The 19,952-nt window shown below is 42.3% G+C and overlaps 1 protein-coding gene across 7 annotated transcripts in view; it reads left to right on the top strand.

The window, feature by feature from the left end:
* The first annotated feature begins 12,292 nt into the window (after positions 1–12,292).
* MAP4K5 (mitogen-activated protein kinase kinase kinase kinase 5) overlaps positions 12,293–19,952 on the top strand; it is a 108,115-nt gene continuing 100,455 nt past the window's right edge. For 4 of the 7 annotated variants that reach the window (XM_073997355.1, XM_005561222.5, XM_073997354.1 and 1 more), the window contains exons 1-2: positions 12,293–12,466; positions 12,693–12,909. Coding sequence is in view for 3 of the 7 variants with exons in the window: in XM_005561222.5 (XP_005561279.1) it covers positions 12,802–12,909 (108 nt within the window). In the remaining 4 variants the exon portion in view is untranslated. The remainder of the gene's footprint in view (positions 12,467–12,692; positions 12,910–19,952) is intronic. The other 3 variants (XM_073997356.1, XM_065548786.2, XM_065548787.2) reach the window with 2 other exon arrangements.

Genomic DNA, 19,952 nt, shown 5'->3' with positions numbered 1-19,952 from the left:
GGTGCTCCTGAGCAGCAGCAGGACAGCTCTAGAGATATGTGCTACTTTCCATCTCCAAACTGCCTTTAATTTTCTGGCTCTTTGCCTACTGTGTTTGAACAATGAGACTGTTTTTCTTGGCAGGTTCTGAGATACTCTCCATGATGTTTAGGTTCTCAGAAACACCTGTTCCTTGGCTGGGCCTCATGGCCTTGGCTCAGAGTCCGGCCTTCCAAGTTCAAGCAGTGGACGGACACACACCCTTCAGTAATCTGATGAGGGACCTGTCACATTATAGTTGGCTGCCTGTTTTTTGAGAGTGGGTCTCACTCTGTCACTCAGGCTGGAGTGCAGTGGTACAATCACAGCTCACTGCAGCATCCATCTCCTGGGCTTATACAATCCTCCTGCTTCAGCCTTCTGAGTAGCTGCATTTATAGCCTCATGCCACCATGCCTGGCTAATTTTTTCCCAACTTTTAGTAGAGATGAGGTCTCATTATGTTCCCCAGGCTGGTCTCAAACTCCTGAGCTCAAGCAATTCTCCCACCTCAGCCTCCCAAAGTGCTGAAATTACAGGTGTGAGCCACCACCACCCAGCCAACTTATTTTCTAATGCTGGCTCGTCTTATGTTTTCAAAATGGCAGTTGCCATTCTAGTCACATCAGAAGCAGACATCCATGCCTAGAGACAGAAAAAGTCATGTCTGTGGCTTGTGTACCCTGTTAAAAGCAAGGAAAACCTTCCTAGAAGCACTCCAGCAGACTTTTCCTCCCGTGTCATTGTCCAGAATTATCCAAGCCTAAACCATTCCTTTAACAAGAAAAATGAGGCTAGACCAATCAAGATTTATTCCCTAAGATGGGGGAGTGTCTCAGTCTCCCCTGATGGACATAGCCACTTGGAAAAGGTCAACAAAACTGTGGTTCTGATAGTAAGGACAGAGAAAAGAGGGTAGTTATTAGGCCTAAGGGCCAAAGTGATCATCATGGCTTTCATTTTCCCATAACCCTTGACTCATAGCTCATCTGGTGGGGTCACCCAACCTTAGTCTCAGAGGATCCAAGTCCTTAGTGCTCTCATCTTCATTGTGTTGTTTCAGTTTCCCACTGTCCAGTAATATTAGAGATGTGAATACTAAGAGACACCATAGTGAATACCTGGGATTCCAGACATAGTCTTCCTTGTTCCCTTTGTGGAGCAGTAACCAATTTCTCCATGGTCGTTAGAATCAATCACCCCAACCAGTACAATGACCCCCTTCTCTAACTGTTGATTTAGTGATCTGAAGACTCCAAAATAGCCAGGTGGTAGTTTCAGCTTCCCATTAAATAGAATTGTGACCATGTCATCTGGGGAAAGTATCAATCCCTTGGGCACTGGGGCCTCCAAACTCACCAAGTCCAATGCTATAGGGACAATATGATAAAGACAAAGTTGTAGAGAAAAAAAAAATACAGGAGAGAGATTAGGAATAACAGAAGAGCCACTCCTACCTCTGCCTCTTGGTTCACAGAACCATGCATTCTGAATATTGAGTAGATGGCAACATATAATGGTGACTGGGTTGAGTCCTATACTACATCCTTACAGGGGTTTTCTCTCAGCCAGCACCACGATTGATCCTTCTGCATACTTTCCTCCATCCTATCAAACTAGCTCTTCCTGAGTGATGGGTAAGATCAGTTAATTCCATGGGCATGACTCTGCTGCCACACTTCCCCCATAATAAAATTACTTTCTTGCTCAAAGATATTTGTGATACATGGTGATAAAACAAGGCATTCCATAAGCCCATGAATTGTGGCACTAACAGAAACTTTCCAAGCAGGGAAGGTAAACTTCTACCTGGAATATGTATCTATTCCCATGATGACAGATCACTCTTCCCTCTATAATGAAAGGAATCTAGTGTAGTTAAACTGCCACCAGATGGTTGACTAATCTGTCAAGGGAACAGTATCATACTGGGGTCTCCGCAATGGCCTCTGCTATAAGCAGATTAATCACTCCATAGTGGCAGTAACTGAATTATCCTTGGCAAGTAGAAGTCCACATTGTTGAATCTACTCTTAGCCTACGTTCCTATTGTCACGTAGGCCCCCTGAGCAAGCACTAGGGTGACTGGGTAAAGAGACTGATTGACACCTGTAGGACAGATCTTCTTGTATAACTATCGAGATGGATGCCCTCTGCTGGACAGTATTGTAGTTCACAGATATTTTCACATTCTGGGCAATTTTAAGAATCCATCCATAATACTTCTCCCACTGACTTCCTTATCTCAAATCTTCTTCCTTCCAAGTAACTGACCAACCTATTAGCTACTGTGCATAAATCAGTACAGATCCATACCTCAGATCAACTCTTCTTCCTAAAAAAGAGGACAACCAGATGTACTATTCAAAGTTATATCCACTGGGAGAATTTCTCCTCCTCCCTATCTTTCAGGGCCACCCCATTATGGTGTGGACACAGAATTCTGTGGCTGTCTGCTTCAAGTTGGTGCTAGCATATATGCAGACCATTAATAAACCAGGCCTAAACTTTTTCTTCCTCTGCTAAATGGCTATGAGCCTATAGATAACGGGTTGAAAAAAAAAAAAAAAACACACATAGCAAAGAAGTAATGGCAGGTCCAATGGACATTTGTTCCATGTGATTTACTTGTGTCTTCCAGATAATCTAAGGCCACCTCAGTGTATACTCTTCCATTTGACAATGGAATTCTGCTGCCTATGTTCAACTTATGACCCAGTAAATTAGGTAACACCCAATTTCCTTTTTTATTTTTTTTATTTTACTTTAAGTTCTGGGATACCTGTACAGAATGTGCAGTTTATTACATAGGTATACACATGCCATGGTAGTTTGCTGCACCTATCAACCCGTCATCTAGGTTTTAAGCCCCACATGCATTAGGTATTTGTCCTAGTGCTCTCCCTCCCCTTGCCCCCAACCCCTCCCCCCTTGACAGGCCAGGCCCCGTGTGTGATGTTGCCCTCCTTGTGTCCACGTGTTCCCATTGTTCAACTCCCACTTATGAGTGAGAACATGCAGGGTAACACCCAATTTCTAAAGAGCAGTTCATGTCACATAGTTACTTAGTATCCTATGGTCAGGAGTCTAGCATCTACTAAGGCCTAGAAGTAAATCAAGAGTTGCCTTTCAAACAGACAATAGCTGTCAGCAGATAAAGGCATATTCTTATCCCAAAATCCTAGGGGTCTGCATTGGGATTCTCTTACTGGGCTTGCAAGAGACTCCATACAGTATCCTATTTACCACTGGGACTGCTGAATCCTAAAGCCTAAGTGTCAGGGCAGGTTGCATCATAGTCTGGACCTTCTGTAGTACATTATGTTGTTCCAAGTGATATGAACAAGGTGGCAGTCATACAGGTTACATGGGTCAAAAAGTAGCAAATGCAGTACATTGTCTCAAAATAAAAACAGGCCAAACAAACACTGTGCATCTTTAAGGTGGATGATACAAGGTAGAGCACTACTTCGTTGTTAGAAATTTCACGAATGTGTCAGGTTCCTAAACTGGGTTTATCGCTAGTTCTCTGATATTAGTGGTATTTTTAAAAGTATGTAGGGTGGTTGCTACTTCCTGCTCACAAGGTGCAACTTCCATAATGTTATCAAGATAAAAGACTACCATGATATTCTATTGGATATCAAGGAAACAAAGGTCCCTCTGGAATGATACTCTATCATAGAACAGAAGTCTTTAAATATCCCTGAGGTAATACAATGACAGTGCTGTTGCAATCATGTGAAAGCAAAGTGCTTCTGATTATTTTTGCTGATGGGAATTGAAAAGAAAGCTACTTTCTAGTTTTCAAGTCAATAGCTACCCTCTAGGTGCCAAGAACTGTTCTGATTTGCTCTAGTAAAGATCCCCCACATGTGGAACCACAACTATGATTGGCATCAACATTTGATTAAATTTTTAATAATCCACAGACATTCTTCAAAACTAATTTGGCTATTGCATGAGCCAAGATGAGTTAAAAGGAAAAAACTTGTATCTTTCATATCTTTAATGGTGGCACTAATCTCTGTAATTTCCCCAGTGATCAAGTTTAAATTTGGTATTCAACTTTGGCGTGGGTAAGAAGTTAGCTAGGGAGGTTACACTTGTTCCTACCAATCATAATAGCTCCCTATAAACCTAATGTAGGAGTTCTGCTACTCAATATATCTATATTCACATATATTTTGAGACTGGAAAAAATAACTCTGGAGTGGATCTTTAGTCCCACTTGACTTTCTTAAATCTCTACTTTAATCACTGGAATTTTGGTGGTATTTTGAGACTGCAGAGATTAGTATTCAGAGCTAATATCAATTAACCTCCAGAACATATGAGAATCTCCCATTCCTTAGTTCACAATCACCCTAGTAAAAGGACACAAGTGCCTCTGGAAATGGCCTTAGGGAAAAGTCACCGTTTATACCTGGCTGCACTATGGGACTCTTCCTCAAAGACATCTGGCCTCACCCTTAATTAAGGGACTCCAGGTTTGTGAACTGGTTTATGTCTAAGATTCAGGTAATATGTCTTGAATCTCTATTACAGTGATTTCAGTTAGGTTTCTACCTATCAGTCCCAGGATTTTTCCACCTACATATGTCAAATAGCACTTAAGTAGGCTGATGGTTTTATTCATTCCTAGAGACTCAGGGATCAATAGGATACCACCACCTATCCTTGCAGTCAAAACATCCTGATTGTCACCTGTTCCTGAAGGTTGTTATAGCAACTGTGCTAAACATGGCTTTGACAGTTCAGCCACCTGGCCTCTACCAGGATATAAAATCATGGATCCCAGTTTCAATGTGGGCTCGTGATCATCATCTCTAATCTACTGAGGGCAGCTACAGAAGAATTTTTCAAGGGTATCTGTTCTCCCTCATTCAATGCCTTGAAAAGAGTAAATTCTACGGGCCCTCCTGGGCATGGTGTGAATAGAGTATGACTAAGCAGAATGACTATAATAGAGCAAATCCAACATCCCATCTCCCTAAACCTTGAGATTCTTTCTTCTACAGTATGCCAGGGAAATTCTGGCATCTCAGCATATAGATTGTAAGCTATTATTGAGAACAAGCTTCTAGTAACCCACTTAGAAGGACTTCCAGATGCTCAAGTCAACACAGCAAATCTGAATCCCAGGTAAGTATTTAGCAAGATCCTACAGCTTCTTCATTGTATAAGCTCTCCTCAAAGAGCATTCTGTGTACTTCCCCATTAGGGCTATACTGAAACTCTTTCTTCCAACTCATGTTTAAAGTTCTAAGCCTCATTCATATCTGCTCAAATGCCCCCATCCCATGTCATAGGTCCTAGGCCATCTTTACCAGTGCCCTTACCTTAGCATAACAGAACTAGTTCTCACATTTAATTAATATTGCAACTCCAAAGGCTTTATAGTCAGGCCCTGGACTTGATCCTCAGCCATATCTTCCCCTTAGCTATAAGAGATAATAGATTTCTTCAAAGCTGTCAAGGAAGTTTTCTGAATTTCTATTCATGCCTGATATTTGGAACCCAAGGTTATTTGTCTTTTCTTCATTACTCTCACAGAAGCAGTCAGAAGAGCCAAATGACACAATTTTAGTAAACCTCACTGTCATAGCAGCTAAGTGCTAGAGACTGATCTTTCAATGTTGTGCCCTACACTGACACTCCATTTCATGCCACTACTGATAGTCTGAGTAATTGTGTTGCCACTCCATGCTATAGAATACCACCGTTTCATTTTCCTTGGCAAGTAGTTTATACAAGTAATCATCAGATAGGCGAGTAATACCATCCTAGAAAGCCATTTTGAGAGTCTCTTTTCAGAGACTAATTCTAATCCCTATAACTTTATCAATCGGGTTCCTCGGAAGAAAAAGCACAGAAAAAGAATATAAAAAAAGGACCATTTATAAAAATCAAAGCTGGGCACAGTGGTGCACACCCATAGTCACAGCTACTTGGGAGGTTGAGGTAGGCGGATTCCTTGAGGCCAGGAGTTTGAAGCTGTGATACAGTATGATAGCACGTGTCAATAGCCACTGCATTCTAGCCTGGGCAACAGAGCAAGCACCATCTCTAATAAATAAATAAATGATAACAAATGAGGACAGGGTTAAGCGAATCACCAATAGATAGCAAGGAATCCTGAGATTAGCAACAGTGGAAAGCCATTATTACCTTGCTCTGCAGAGACAAAGAAAAGGAGAGCTTATTGGAATCCTGCAAGATCTATTCAGCTGTAGGATAGGATCCCAGTCAAGCATTGTGGCTTTTTCTGCTCATAACACTAGTCTACATGAGGTGCAGGCAAACTTTGGGCACCCTTTTGAACATACTTGTTATTGTGTGAGGAAACCAATAAGGAACAGCATAAGATTATTTGTAGTCTGCTATCTTTTCTTAGCTATTGAATTTGCAGACAAAATCAATTTGTGAGTTGAATACAGAAATCCTTCTACCAATTTTCACATAAACCTTAAAACCACTCTGACAATAAAGGTTAATAGAAACAGCTTTTTAACTCTATTAGTCTGTTTTCACACTGCTGATAAAGACATACCCAAGACTGGGCAATTTACAAAAGAAAGAGGTTTAATTGGATGTACAGTTCCATGTGGCAGGGGAAGCCTCACAATCATGGCAGAAGGCAAGGTGGAGCAAGTCACATCCTACATGGATAGCAGCAGGCAAAGGGAGGGCTCGTGCAGGAGAATACTCCATTTTAAAGCCATCAGATCTCATGAGACTTATTCACTGTCATGAGAACATGACGGGAAAGATTTGCCCCCAAGATTCAATTGCCTCCCACCGGGTCCCTCTCTCAGATGGGAATTCAAGATGAGATGCGGGTGGGCACACAGCCAAACCGTATCATTCTGCCCCTGGCCCCTCCCAAATCTCATGCCCTCACATTTCAAAATCAATCATGCCCTCCCAACAGTCCCCCAAAGTGTTAAATCATTTCAGCGTTAACTCAAAAGTCTGCAGTCCAACATCTCATCTGAGACAAGGCAAGTCCCTTCCACCAGTGAGCCTGTAAAATCAAAAGCAGGTTAGTTACTTCCTAGATACAGTGGGAGTACAGGCATTGGGTAAATACAGCCATTTGAAATGGGAGAAATGGGCCAAAACAAAGGGATTACAGGCCCCATGCAAGTCTGAAATCAAGCGGGGCAGTCAAATCTTAGAGCTCCAAAATGATCTCCTTTGACTTCATGTCTCACATCTAGGTCATGCTGATGCAAGAGGGTGGTTCCCACGGTCTTGGGCAGCTCTGCCCTGTGGCTTTGCAGGGTACAGCCTCCCTCTGGCTGCTTTCATGAGATGGTGTTGAGTGTCTGCAGCTTTTCCAGGTGCACAGTGCAAGCTGTCAGTGGATCTACCATTCTGGGGTCTGGAGGACAGTGACCCTCTTCTCACAGCTCCACTAGACAGTGCCCCAGTAGGAACTCTGTGTGGGGGCTCTGACCCCACATTTCCCTTTCGCACTGCCCTAGCAGAGGTTCTTCATGAGAGCCCTACCCCTGCAAAAAACTTCTGCCTTGACATCCAGGCATTTCCATACATCGTCTGAAATCTAGGCAAAGGTTCCCAAACCTCAATTCTTGACTTCTGTGTACTAGCAGGCTCAACACCACGTGGAAGCTGCCAAGGCTTGAGGCTTGCACCCTCTGAAGCCATGGCCCAGCTCTATGTTGGCCCCTTTCAGCTGTGGCTGGAGCAGCTGGAATGCAGGGCACCAAATCTCTAGGCTGCACACAGCACAGGGACCCTGGGTCAAACAAACAAAACCACTTTTTCCTCCTAGGTCTCCAGACCTGTGATGGGAAGGTCTGCCAGGAAGACCTCTGACATGCCCTGGAGGCATTTTCCCCATTGTCTTGGGAATTAATATTCAACTCTTCGTTATTTACACAAATTTCTGCAGACCACTTGAATTTTTCCTCAGAAAATAGGATTTTTCTTTTCCATTGTATCAGGCTGCAAATTTTCCAAACTTTTATGCTCTGCTTCCCTTATAAGACTGAATGCTTTTAACAGCACCCTAGTCACATCTTGAATGTTTTGCTGCTTAGAAATTTCTTCTGCCAGATACCCTAAATCATCTCTCTCAAGTTCAAAGTTCCACAAACCCCTAGGGCAGGGGCAAAATGCCACCAGTGTCTTTGCTAAAATATAACAATAGTCACCTTTGCTCCAGTTCCAACAAGTTCCTCATCTCCATCTGAGACTACCTCAGCCTGGACCTTATTGTTATATTACTATTGGCATTTTTGTCAAAACCATCCAACAAGTCCCTAGGAAGTTCCAAACTTTCCCAAATTTTCCTGTCTTCTCCTGAGCTCTCCAAACTGTTCCAACCTCTGCCTGTTACCCAGTTCCAAAGTTGAGTCCACATTTTCAGGTAACTTTTCAGCAACATCTCACTCTACTGGTACCACTTTTTTTTTTTTTTTTTTTTTTTTAGACAGAGTTTCGCTCTTGTTGCCCAGGCTGGAGTGCAATGGTGCAATCTTGGCTCACTGCAACCTCCGCTTCCCAGGTTCAAGCGATTCTCCTGCCTCAGCCTTCCGAGTAGCTGGGATTACAGGCATGCACCACCACACCTGGCTAATTTTATATTTTTAGTAGAGATGGGGTTTCTCCATGTTGGTCAGGCTGGTCTTGAACCCCTGACCTCAGGTGATCTGCCTACCTTGGCCTCCCAAAGTGCTGGGATTACAGGCATGGGCCACTGTGCCAGACCTCAATTTAATTTATTAGTCTGTTTTCATGCTGCTGATAAAACAAACCTGAGACTGGCCAATTTATAAAAGAAAGAGGTTTAATTGGACTTACAGTTTCATGTGGCTGGGAAGCCTCACAATCATGGCAGAAGGCAAGGAAGAGCAAGTCATGTCTTACATGGATGGCAGCAGGCAAAAAGAGGGAGCTTGTGCAGGGGAACTCGTCTTTTTAAAACCATCAGATCTTGTGAGACTTACTCACTATCATGAAAACAGCATGGGAAAGACTTGCCCTCATGATTCATTACCTCCTACTGGGTCCCTCCTACAACACGTGGGAATTCAAGATGAGATTTGGGTGGGGACACAGACAAACCATATCAGTAACATATCTGATGATCAATTCAAACTGGATGAAAGGGATATCGACTGCCTTCCTCACCTCTTCTTTTTAAAACTCTCATCCTAATGACCTGATACTCATCCTGAATGAGATACATGTTCTATTGCCATCCAGAACAAAATATATAAGAATTGCCCTATATTTGGAAAACATGGTTTATGCCTCAAAAGACAAGTGGCCCTAATTAGTAAAACAATAGTTTAATAATAATTATTTAAAAATCCAAATCATAGTTGTGGCATTGTCTTCCAACATTTAATTGATTTCTGTTTAACAGATCTATAGAGCAGTCAACTGAATCACATAGAGTTACATGTTGAAATTAGTTTATGTTGGCAGATTAATCAGGAGATTACCATATTGCTTAAATCTGTATGTTCAATAGACTAAAGTTATTGTCCTTATGCTCTGTCCTATCACACTTGAAGGTTTAATTAGCCATTTTGTCGTGAATAATAAATTGTGAAACTTAGCTTTATATAAGATAATGCATTTTATGTCCCCCAATTCTTTTTTATTCAGCCTTGGCTAAAGTTAGAGCTGAAACTAGAGCCCACAGACTACAGTTAGCATCTTACCGAAGAACTTTGAAGGAAGGGAAGTACATTACAAAGTATGTGACAAACCATTATCGTATATTATACTGATAAGGGTAAAAGCTGAAAAATATTTATGTGTCAGCATGAAGACACTAAGAATGCATGACAATTAGGCTGGAATGAAGGACCTATCAAGCCATATTTATTCTTATTCCATACCTTGTCATATGAAATTGGGTGGTTTGTAAGAAACTCTCTAGTCAGTTTCCATGACATAACTAACATATTATTACATAAACTTCAACTTTGAAATTATTTGCTTAATTGTCCAGGATGTAAAATTAAATTTACTCAGTGTATATTTAAGTAAATTGAATTTGAATTTCTTTACAAAGCAACCCACTTCACTGATCTTGTTAAAATTAACTCAACCAGTATTTTAAAAATCCTTAAGATTCTTTTGGAGTTAGTATAAAACAAATGTTTTCCTCTTTGCATGAATTGCAGTACAAGTAAAATAATGATTATAGCAGACACATTCTTTAACTACCACATAGAGTCTTAACTTTTTCCATGCTGTCTGCCTCTAGGTTAATGGTCAAAGCATATGGATCTGCCATTACTGGCAACATAAAATATCTGCACTCCAGGGTCTTGTTGAAGCCTATGACCTCAAACATTTTATTGCCTAATTCATTTTAAATGCTGTATTTCAAGAATAACATGCTTAAAGGATTGTCAGGATATTTATCCTTGTCTCAAACTGGGCATTCAGTTTCTACTTTATGAATAAAGCTCATTAAATAAAATTTTTTGAAATCTTCGCATCAGGAAAATATGTGCCTCTTTCTTGATCGATTGGTTAGTCTTGATCTCAAAAACACTACAAAATCCTCTGGTTGGCTGATTTGTTGCACTGTTCTGGGTTCGTATTTTCCTTCTCTTTAACTTCATCCTAGTTTGCCCACTTATTTTTATCTTGTTTTAGAGTATGTGTTTTCTGTATGCTGCCTGAAATTCCCTGGAGTAATGCAACTATAAATATGTAAGAATAAACATACTTCAGACTAGATAAAGGATCAATGCTTATAGGGCCAGAGGAAAAAAGTCCCAAATGAATCTATGACAGTAAACAAGTACTAAGATACCAATAGAACATTTGAAGAGATTTTGAGTCATCGAAGCCAAAAGTATGTGCCCACCAAAACAAGTGCCAAGAATCTTTGAAAGAAGGAACTGTTCTTCAACAATTTTTTCAATGCAGCAAACACATAGGCTTTGTCCATGGAGCATGTAAGTCTGGGCTTACTTATGTTCCCCAAATAAGTGTCCTTTGTGTGTGGAGCACAAGAAAATACATATATGCCCTGTCCTGTTAAGGTGCGAATTTAATTTCTACATTACACAATTATCAACAATCAGGAGTATATTTCTCAAGAACAGAATTAAAAATTGGATGTTCAAAGTCACATGCCAACATCTCCAACTTGCTCTTTTGTGATGTTTCGGTCACTAAATGCAGTGGCTGAGTGTTATCTGGCTTTTCTGTTCAAATTCTCTGTGAGGCTCTAGAAATAACTTAGCCAGTATAATGTAACACTGGCAACTTAATTTTCTACCTTCAGAACAAGACTGGAACTGAAACTGCAAACAGCTTGTGAAATATCAGCCAAATTACTTCCCCGAACTCCTGTTCCATATATGCTGTGCATTAAGTATTTTAAGTATTTTAAGACCTCTTATATTCGATAACCCCCTTTACAATCCTGTAAAACGCTTTATAAACACTTTCCTGTGTGTCAGATGCAAAATCTTACCCTCTTCAAGCTGCAGATAAGGACATTGAGATGTTGCCAAATACGCTGTTTTGTCCCAGAGCACATACTGAGGAAGTGGTAGAACCAGAACCAGTCTGTGACCCCCGACTTTGTTTTACTTTTTCGGAACTCCTGATCTGTTAAAGGTGCAATACCAGCGATAAGACACTGCGTGTGGCCAACAGGGACAAAGGCCACTGAGCAGTCCTAGGAATTCAGACTTTCAGAAATGTCTCAGAAGAACTAAGTAGAAGACAGGTTGTGCAGGTGTGCAGTGCAGTCTCAAACTGGTACCACCGGGAATGGTTTGCAAAACAGGAAGGTGCAGTAGGGTGTGCCGGCACTTAGTTAACCTGGCACTCCCCCACCTCCTTCCCTGGCGCCCCGCTCGCTGCCAGGTTACTTCTGGCCCGGTGCCCTTAACGTATCTTTTCCGTGTTTAACTTGAGGGCTACGTTCCCATCGCCCTTCTTCCTCTACCCGTTACCCTACAGGCCTACCTGACAAATGTGGGGACGGTTTAGCCAAGGCCCGTTGGCCCACGAATGCCCAGGGGTGTCCCTTATTTCTGAGAGTGGGAGGGAGACAGCCCAGGCCCTGCAATGACGCGCCCGGGTAGGGGGGCGCGGTGGCGCGGTCGGGAGGGTGTCGTGTCTTCAGCAGGCCTCAGGGCGGCACTCTGGTTCCGCGGCCGGAGCGCTCGGGCGGGCCGCTGGGCGCCGACCCATGCTGGCTGGGAACGTGTCTCCCGGTGACGCAGCCCCGGGTGGGGAACGTGGTGCGGCGGCGGCGACCGTACGCGCCTCCGCCGCCCCCGAGAGGACGCGCGGTGCAGCGGCTGAGTGGCGGCGGCGGTGGCGGCGGCAAACCCGGAGGTGCGGGTCGGCGCGGGGGAGGAGGACGCGGGTGCGGTCTAGGAAGTAGGTCCCGGGCTCCGCGCTCAACAAAGAGCGGGGCCGCCCCCATCAGGTACCGAGCCGGCCCTGGGCCCCGGCGGGCGGGGAGGCCCCGTCGGGCAGTTCGCGGGCGGCCGGGGAGGGGGAAGGGCTGCAGCCCGAACAGGGATACTGGGCGCCAGGGGCCCTTCCAGGCCCATTTCTCTTCCACGGCCGCTGGCGGAACGGAAGGGAAGGGGCCGGGCCGCGAGGGGTCGTAGCCCGCGACGCCGACCCGTCTTTGCTCGTCCCTGGTGCAGGCGGAGCTGCCGGCGAAGGCTCCATGTTGGGAAGCGGCGCCGTTCGTGCTCGTTAGCGGGAATCGGGGAGCCGCCGGCTGAGCCGGCGGGGGCCGGGCCCTAAGCGAAGATGGAGGCCCCGCTGCGGCCTGCCGCGGACATCCTGAGGCGGAACCCGCAGCAGGACTACGAGCTTGTCCAGAGGGTCGGCAGCGGCACCTACGGGGACGTCTACAAGGTAAGTGAGGCTGGCCCTGCTTTTTTTTTCCTGCGGTCGACTGGGTCCCGGGAATGGGACGAGTATTGGGGCGAAGTATTGGGGCGAGAGGAGGATGCTTTTATTGTTGCTTCTGGGGGGAAAGCGGCCGAGGTCCCTTTTACTCGGTTCTGAGCAACCTCGACTCGTAGCTTATGCTAATCTCTACCAACAAGCAGAACTAACCACACAGTTGCAAACCGCTGTTGCACTTTTTTGTGGTTTAAAGGCTTTTTAATAGGGCTTGTTTATGGTATTGAAGGGAATTTGAATCTGCTTGTGGAATTACACCGAAGGATGCCCTAGTGTTAGCATGGAAAAATGCTTCATGGAAGATAGACAGGAAAAAATATTGACATTCAGACATTTGCATTTTTAAAAAAAAAATTTGTTTTAATGGATGAGTTTGGCTTAAAAAGTCATATAAAACCCTGTCTCTGAGCTTTAACTGTAACAAACTAATATTGGTGACATGTATGCAAACATTATCCCATATAAAAAGATGCTTTTCCTGGTGGAAGTTTGATCGTTTGTTTTTGGTTGACGATAAAAATGTGATATTAACTTGCTGGGTTTTGTTTTACTTTAGCGGTTCCTTTCAGGGATTTCTAACATCCCATAACCATGAGTGGATATGAGCTGATGTCTTTGTATTGTACTCTTTTGTAATACTTAAGACAAACGATGAGGGTGAGTTACTCCTAATTTAGGATTTTAAAAAGCATTGTAGAGAAGCAAACCCAATTCCCCAAATCCGCTGTGTTATTGAATGGTTCAGAGGAAAGAGATTGAGATTGCCTTATGCTTTTTGTTGTGTGTTCCAAAAAGGGAATAGCGTTGTTTATTGGATTTGATCATAATACATATCCCATTGTGCCAAACAACACTTCTGCATATCCGCTGAGATGGTTTTGTGTCATTTGGGTAATTAACCTGTAGATTCCTCTGGAGTTATGTTGTTGTTTTGCACAGGTGGTTCCCCTCTTTCTACTTACTTTTAATTTCCTCCCTATTAATATTACCATTTCAAGGTGGTGGTATTACAGCCCTAGCATTCTACTGAGATAAACTGTAATGGATAGGCTTTTTATTCCTTAAACAAGCATTCGAGTCTTCTGTACCAGTCACTGCTAGAGGTACTGAGGTGATGAATTCTGAGCAAGGCTCCGGCTCTTACCTTTTGAATACCTTTGAACTCAACGTGTATGATTGTAACAATCCTCCTCTTCTTTATGTAAAATTAGAGGTAGTTAACTTAGTTGTTTATCCAAGGATTAGCCATTTTGTGGAATGCTCTTTAGAAAATTGAAATTCCTGTTTCCTTTCTCAGTCTCATTTTTTAGTCATCTTTGTCTTATGATTCACTGTGTATTAGACCAGTTCAGTTTAGTTCATGTTAATTTACAATAGTATAAATTCTACTTGTTGTATATAGTCTCTTCTCCCTACTACAATAAAGTTTCAGGAGTGTTTTCCCAACAAAGATCTTAAGACGTGCACCCTTTTTCTTCATAGATATGGTAACTAAAGCAACTATCTGGAGCAGGATTTTATTCATGCCAGGGAAAAAGCAAAGATTATATTTAAGGGACAGCTAATGCCTGCCTTTTACCCCGGTGCCTTCCTGCCCTAGTCTCTCTTCTGCAGTTCCCAAACAGAGGATCAAAAACTGAATATTCATCACCCTCTACCTTCACCCCTTAACACATGGTCCCCTACTCTCACAATATTGCTTCCTCACACTTACATGTATATTCGTTGCACACTAGGCCAGCCTCTGATTCTAAACATCCTTAAGGCATTCGTAGCTCCTTGTCTTTTGTTTTCCTTTGTTCTAATTACTTGGAATCACCTTCCACCCCTCCATTTCCACCTGTTGCTATAATACCTGTCCATGAAAACCTTACCCAAATGCTCCTGGACAAGACCTAGCCCTTCCCCCTTGTTTTTCAGCCTCATCTACCACTCTCCTTAGTCATTCTGCTCTAGTCACACCGGCCTGCTTGCTGCTTCTTAAACATAATAAGCATCTCCCCATCTTTGGGTCCTTGTTCTTGCTATTTCCTCTCTTCGTAATGTCTCCCCCTTCCCCCCACCCCCTACTGTATGGCTTGCTCCCTTCCTCCTTTTTTTCACACCCTCTCAAATCTTTTTTTCTACTTAAATTTTGCTTTGTACTTACCACCAACAAAATGTTTTACTTATTTTTTTTTCTTGTTTTTTATTTATCTTGATTTACTAAAATACTCCATGATGGCAGGGATTTTAATCTCTTCACTGCTCTGTCTCTGATTATGCCTACCACAGAGTACTTCCTAAAAATTTGATGAATAAATGAATGAATGAATATCAGACTCTGTCACCTAGTTCTCTAAGCATATGCTTTTGACATAACACTAAGTTAGCATTTAGTACTCTATGTATTCCTGTAATGCCTTCTTGTTTGTCTGTTTGGTTACAGGGTCTCGCTCTGTCCCCCAGGCTAGAGGGCAGTGGCGATCTTGGTTCATTGAAACCTCAATCCCCCTGGCTGAAGTGATCCTCCCACCTCAGCCTCCCAAGTAGCTGGCACTACAGGCAAGCGCCACCATGTCTGGCTAATCTTTGTATTTTTTTTAGTAGAGAGGGGATCTTGCCATGTTTCCCAGGCTGGTCTTGAACTCCTGAGATCTGCCTGCCTCAGCCTCCTAAAGTATTGAAACTACAGGCATGAGCCACCACATCCGGCCCTATGATGCTTTCTAATGATACCCTGCATGTGTATTTTTATTACACATTTCAACTATTTGAGTTCTCTGGGGAAATATTTCTGAAAAACTATTTTATAGTATATCCACTATCAGTGATCTAAGTCCTATAGAATTTTGTTAGTTTAAATTTACTCCTTAGTATGCCTAAAAACATGAAACCTGAAACTATAGTGCTGCATTTTTTTAAGCTCTGGGCAATTAGAGTAATTTTACTATTTATCACTGTGTTTCTGATGAGCTGAAAATCCTAGGAAGTTTTGGAAGTATTTTCAATGTAGGATATAAACTAGTGAAATAACTACAGTAAAGAATAATAAAGGTAAATTAGCCACTGTTCTACTCAGATAATATCCCCCTTTTTTTTTTTTTGAGACAGGGTCTTGCTCTTTAGGCTGGAGTCCAGTGGCACGATCAGCTCACTGCAGCCTTGAACTCCTGGGCTTAAGGGATTCTCCCTCCTCAGGCTCCTCAGTAGCTGGGACTACAAGTGTGTGTGGCAACATTCCTGGCTAATTTTTTTTTTTTTTTTTAATGTAAAGACAGGGTCTTCTTATGTTGTCCAAGCTGGTCTCAAATTCTTGACCTCGTGTGATCCTTCTGCCTCAGTCTCCCGAAGGGCTGGGGTTAATGGGTGTGAGCTACCAAGCCTGGACTTATCCCCACTTTTTTTTTTTTACACCTTAGGTATCTTTTGAAGCAGGAGCTTTAAAAGGACTATGGCTTTCAGATTCTTCGTGATGTTATGTTCATCAATACCACACATCCCCTCTGAAGCTTCCATCTTTCCTGAGAATCCCCAAGAGGGAGAGTTCAATCTTATATTGGCTGTTCCTTGGTTGAAAGAAGAGGAGGAACATAAGGATTCTTTTAGATAAATAGAGTGAATCATTGAGGGCAAGAGCAAGAAATGGTAGAGGGGAAAGAAACACAGAAGACAAAAGAAATTTGGTGGATGGTGGATGAAGGATTAAATTTCAACTAAGCAGCTTTTATTTGTAATTACTGTAAAAATTTAGATTTGCCAACAGGAAGGATAAATCTGGAGATTTAGATTCTCAACTACCTTCTGACCACAAGGATCTAGAACAACTACAGCCTCATGATACAGTTCGTAATCAGTAGTACAAGCCATTTGGGCAGTCCTTATCCAAATATTTGTATCAAAATTGTTTCCAGCCTAGATTTCAGAGAAGTTCTGGGAATCTGGCTTTTTATTTTTATTTATTATTATTTTTACCTTTCATAGAATGTAAATTTAGACTGGGCAGTCCCATGAATTTTTTTCTAACCTTTATTGCTTTATCTGATTGATTATAGAAGAATAACGTGTTTAGTTCCCAGAGGACAGAAACAGATGTCTCTTGCACATCTCTGTAATGTAACAAACAAATGCTCAATAAATATTTGTTGAACAAATTAGTTGTAGAAAATTAATGAGAGATAAGTACTGCTAATAATTTCATACAGTTTATTTCGGGCTTTTTTCCTAAATGTTTTTAAGCCAGTATTTCCAAAATGTTTTTTATATTTAATTTATGATTGGGATTATGATATAACTCTTTTTTCTGATTGATTGAAATGACCAGCATTTTCCCTAGTCGTTAAATATTCTACAAATGTACTAATTTTTTTTTTTTTTTTTGATGACAGGGTCTTGCTCTGTTCCCCAGGCTAGAGTGCAGTGGTGTAATCACACAAAAGAATTTTTTTTTTTTTTTTTTGAGACGGAGTCTTGCAGTGTCGCCAGGCTGGAGTGCAGTGGTGCGATCTCAGCTCACTGCAACCTCTGACTCCCTGGTTCAGGCAATTCTCCTGCCTCAGCCTCCCAAGTAGCTGGGATTACAGGCATGTGACACCACAGCCAGCTAATTTTTGTATTTTTAGTAGAGATGGGGGTTTCACTATGTTGGCCAGGATGGTCTTGATCTCCTGACCTTGTGATCTGCCCACCTCGGCCTCCCAAAGTGCTGGAATTACAGATGTGAGCCACCGTGCCCTGTCTGAAGTACTATTTTTAAAGGATCCATTAAATGAACCTTCATTTAATCATTCTAAGTTGCATATTTGTTATTTCTAGTTTTCAAACTTTTTTTGCAATTATAAATGATATTATAATTTGTGTAGAAGTCTTTGTCATGTAGTCTTGTCACTAACATGGGTTCCTTTGGATGCTAGATGAGGTAGGTCTGCTATGGGGAATCTCCTTTATGTATGCCTTCACTTTGCTTTCCTCCATCCAAGAGTCACCATTCTGGAATGGCTTTAGGCACTTTGAAACATATCCCAAGATCCCATTTTATAGAGACAAAGCTTTATCATCACACTTCTATAATAAGCATTCATTCATTAAAGAAGTATTTATTAGGTGCTGACAATGTGTTAGGGTATGGGGATGCAAACATGAGATAAAGAAAGTACACTATCAATAAGGAACATATAGTTTAGTCAAGAAAACAGATGTGGCCAGGCACAGTGGCTCACACCTGTAATCCTAGCACTTTAGGAGGCCAAGGCTGGTGGATCACCCGAGGTCAGGAGTTTGAGCCTGGCCAACATGGCAAAACCCTGTCTTCTTTAAAAATGCAAAAATTAGCCGGGCATGGTGGCAGGTGTCTGTAATCCCAGCTACTTGGAATGCTGAGGCAAGAGAATTGCTTGAACCTGGAGGACAGAGGTTGCAGTGAGCTGAGATTGCGCCACTTCACTCCAACCTGGGCAACAAAAGCAAAACTCCATCTCAAAAAAACAAAAAAGAAAACAGGCATGTAAGCAGTCATAATTTGTTAGAAAATTACGTGCCATAGAAGAGAAGTGGAAGAAATGCCCAACTCTGTCTGTATTGGGGATGAAAGAAGGGAGAGAGGGGAGTGTGAACCAAGGAAGATTAACAGAGGAAGGGGCATTAACTGGATTTTTAAAAGAAGACCAGTGGTTTCTAGGTAGAGAAGATAGGAAAAGATATTCCAGACTTTGGGAATGGTATGTGCAAACACCTGGAGGCTTAAGAAACTGTGATGAGTTTTGAGAGGTCTGCATTTGTATTCATTCCAGGTTCAGTGTGACATCTGGCAGAGATGTCATTTCAATTATTTATTTTTATTTTTTTATAGATGGAGAATAGAGGCTATTTTCTGGCAGGAAACACCAGCTTATGGACCCTGTGTGTCATATCAAAGAATTTGGACCTTTTCAATTATTTATTTTTATTTTTTTGAGATGGTCTTACTCTGTCACTTAGGCTGTAGTGTAGTGGCATGATCTCGGCTCACTAGACCCTCTGCCTCCCAGGCCCAAGTGATCCTCCCACTTCAGCCTCCTGAGTGGCTGGGACTGGCACACACTGCCATGCCCAGCTAATTTTTGTATTATTATTATTATTTTTTTTAAAGATGGAATTTTGCCATGTTGCCCAGGCTGGTCTCAAACTCTGGGGCTCAAGCAATTGACCCACCTCTGCCTCCCAAAGTGCTGGGATTATAGGTGTGAGTATACCGTGCCCTGCCTAGGGAAACACTTTTTAGGAGGAGATATCTTACAGTGTAGTGTATAGATTTTACAAAGTGGCCAGAAATGTAGAGACCAGTTCCTGAATAATCCAGATGAGAGCTTATGCAAGACGAAATTTAGGTGGTGGTATAGAAGATGAAAGGAAGGGATGGATTTGAGTCATATTTAGAAGAGGATCAAAAACACCTGGTAATGGGGGGGCAGGGGAGGTGGACGGGGAGGAGGAGAAGGGTAATTGATGGCATTTAGAATTTCTGGCTTGAGTGAGACTACATTGATGCTATCAACAGAGTTAGGAAATACCAAATTTGTGGAGTCTGGATTTTGTGTTTGGTTTTGAACATAAGGCATTGCATAGGTGAATATGTCTGGTAGGTGGTAGGAAATGCAACTCTGGCCTTGAGAGTTCTGGACTGGGGATACAGGTTTGGGAGTCATCATCACTTTATGGGTGGTACGTGTGAAATATAGGTGAGGTCACCCAGGAGAGTTTGTAGGAGAGCTGAGGAAAGGCTGTAACCTTAGAGGGGTGGCAGAGAAAATAATACATTGAAGGTGTCTGAGAAGAAACAGAGCGGTATGAGGAAGTTCTTTTCATAAGAACCAAAAGTTTCAAGAGATCATCTCTATCATCTCCTGCCTCCATTCTTGTTCCTGTCTGCTCTAACTACAATGAGGAAAATGAATTCATTCTCCAAAAAATATAAATCTGAAGTTTTGTGTCATATCTCCTTTATTTCCCTTGTCTGTAGAATAAAGTCTTAGAAT

Source organism: Macaca fascicularis, chromosome 7, assembly GCF_037993035.2.
Source record: "Macaca fascicularis isolate 582-1 chromosome 7, T2T-MFA8v1.1".
NCBI lineage: Eukaryota > Metazoa > Chordata > Mammalia > Primates > Cercopithecidae > Macaca > Macaca fascicularis.
The sequence above is the reverse complement of the archived record's forward strand: the minus strand, read 5'-3'. Positions and strand labels throughout refer to the sequence as shown.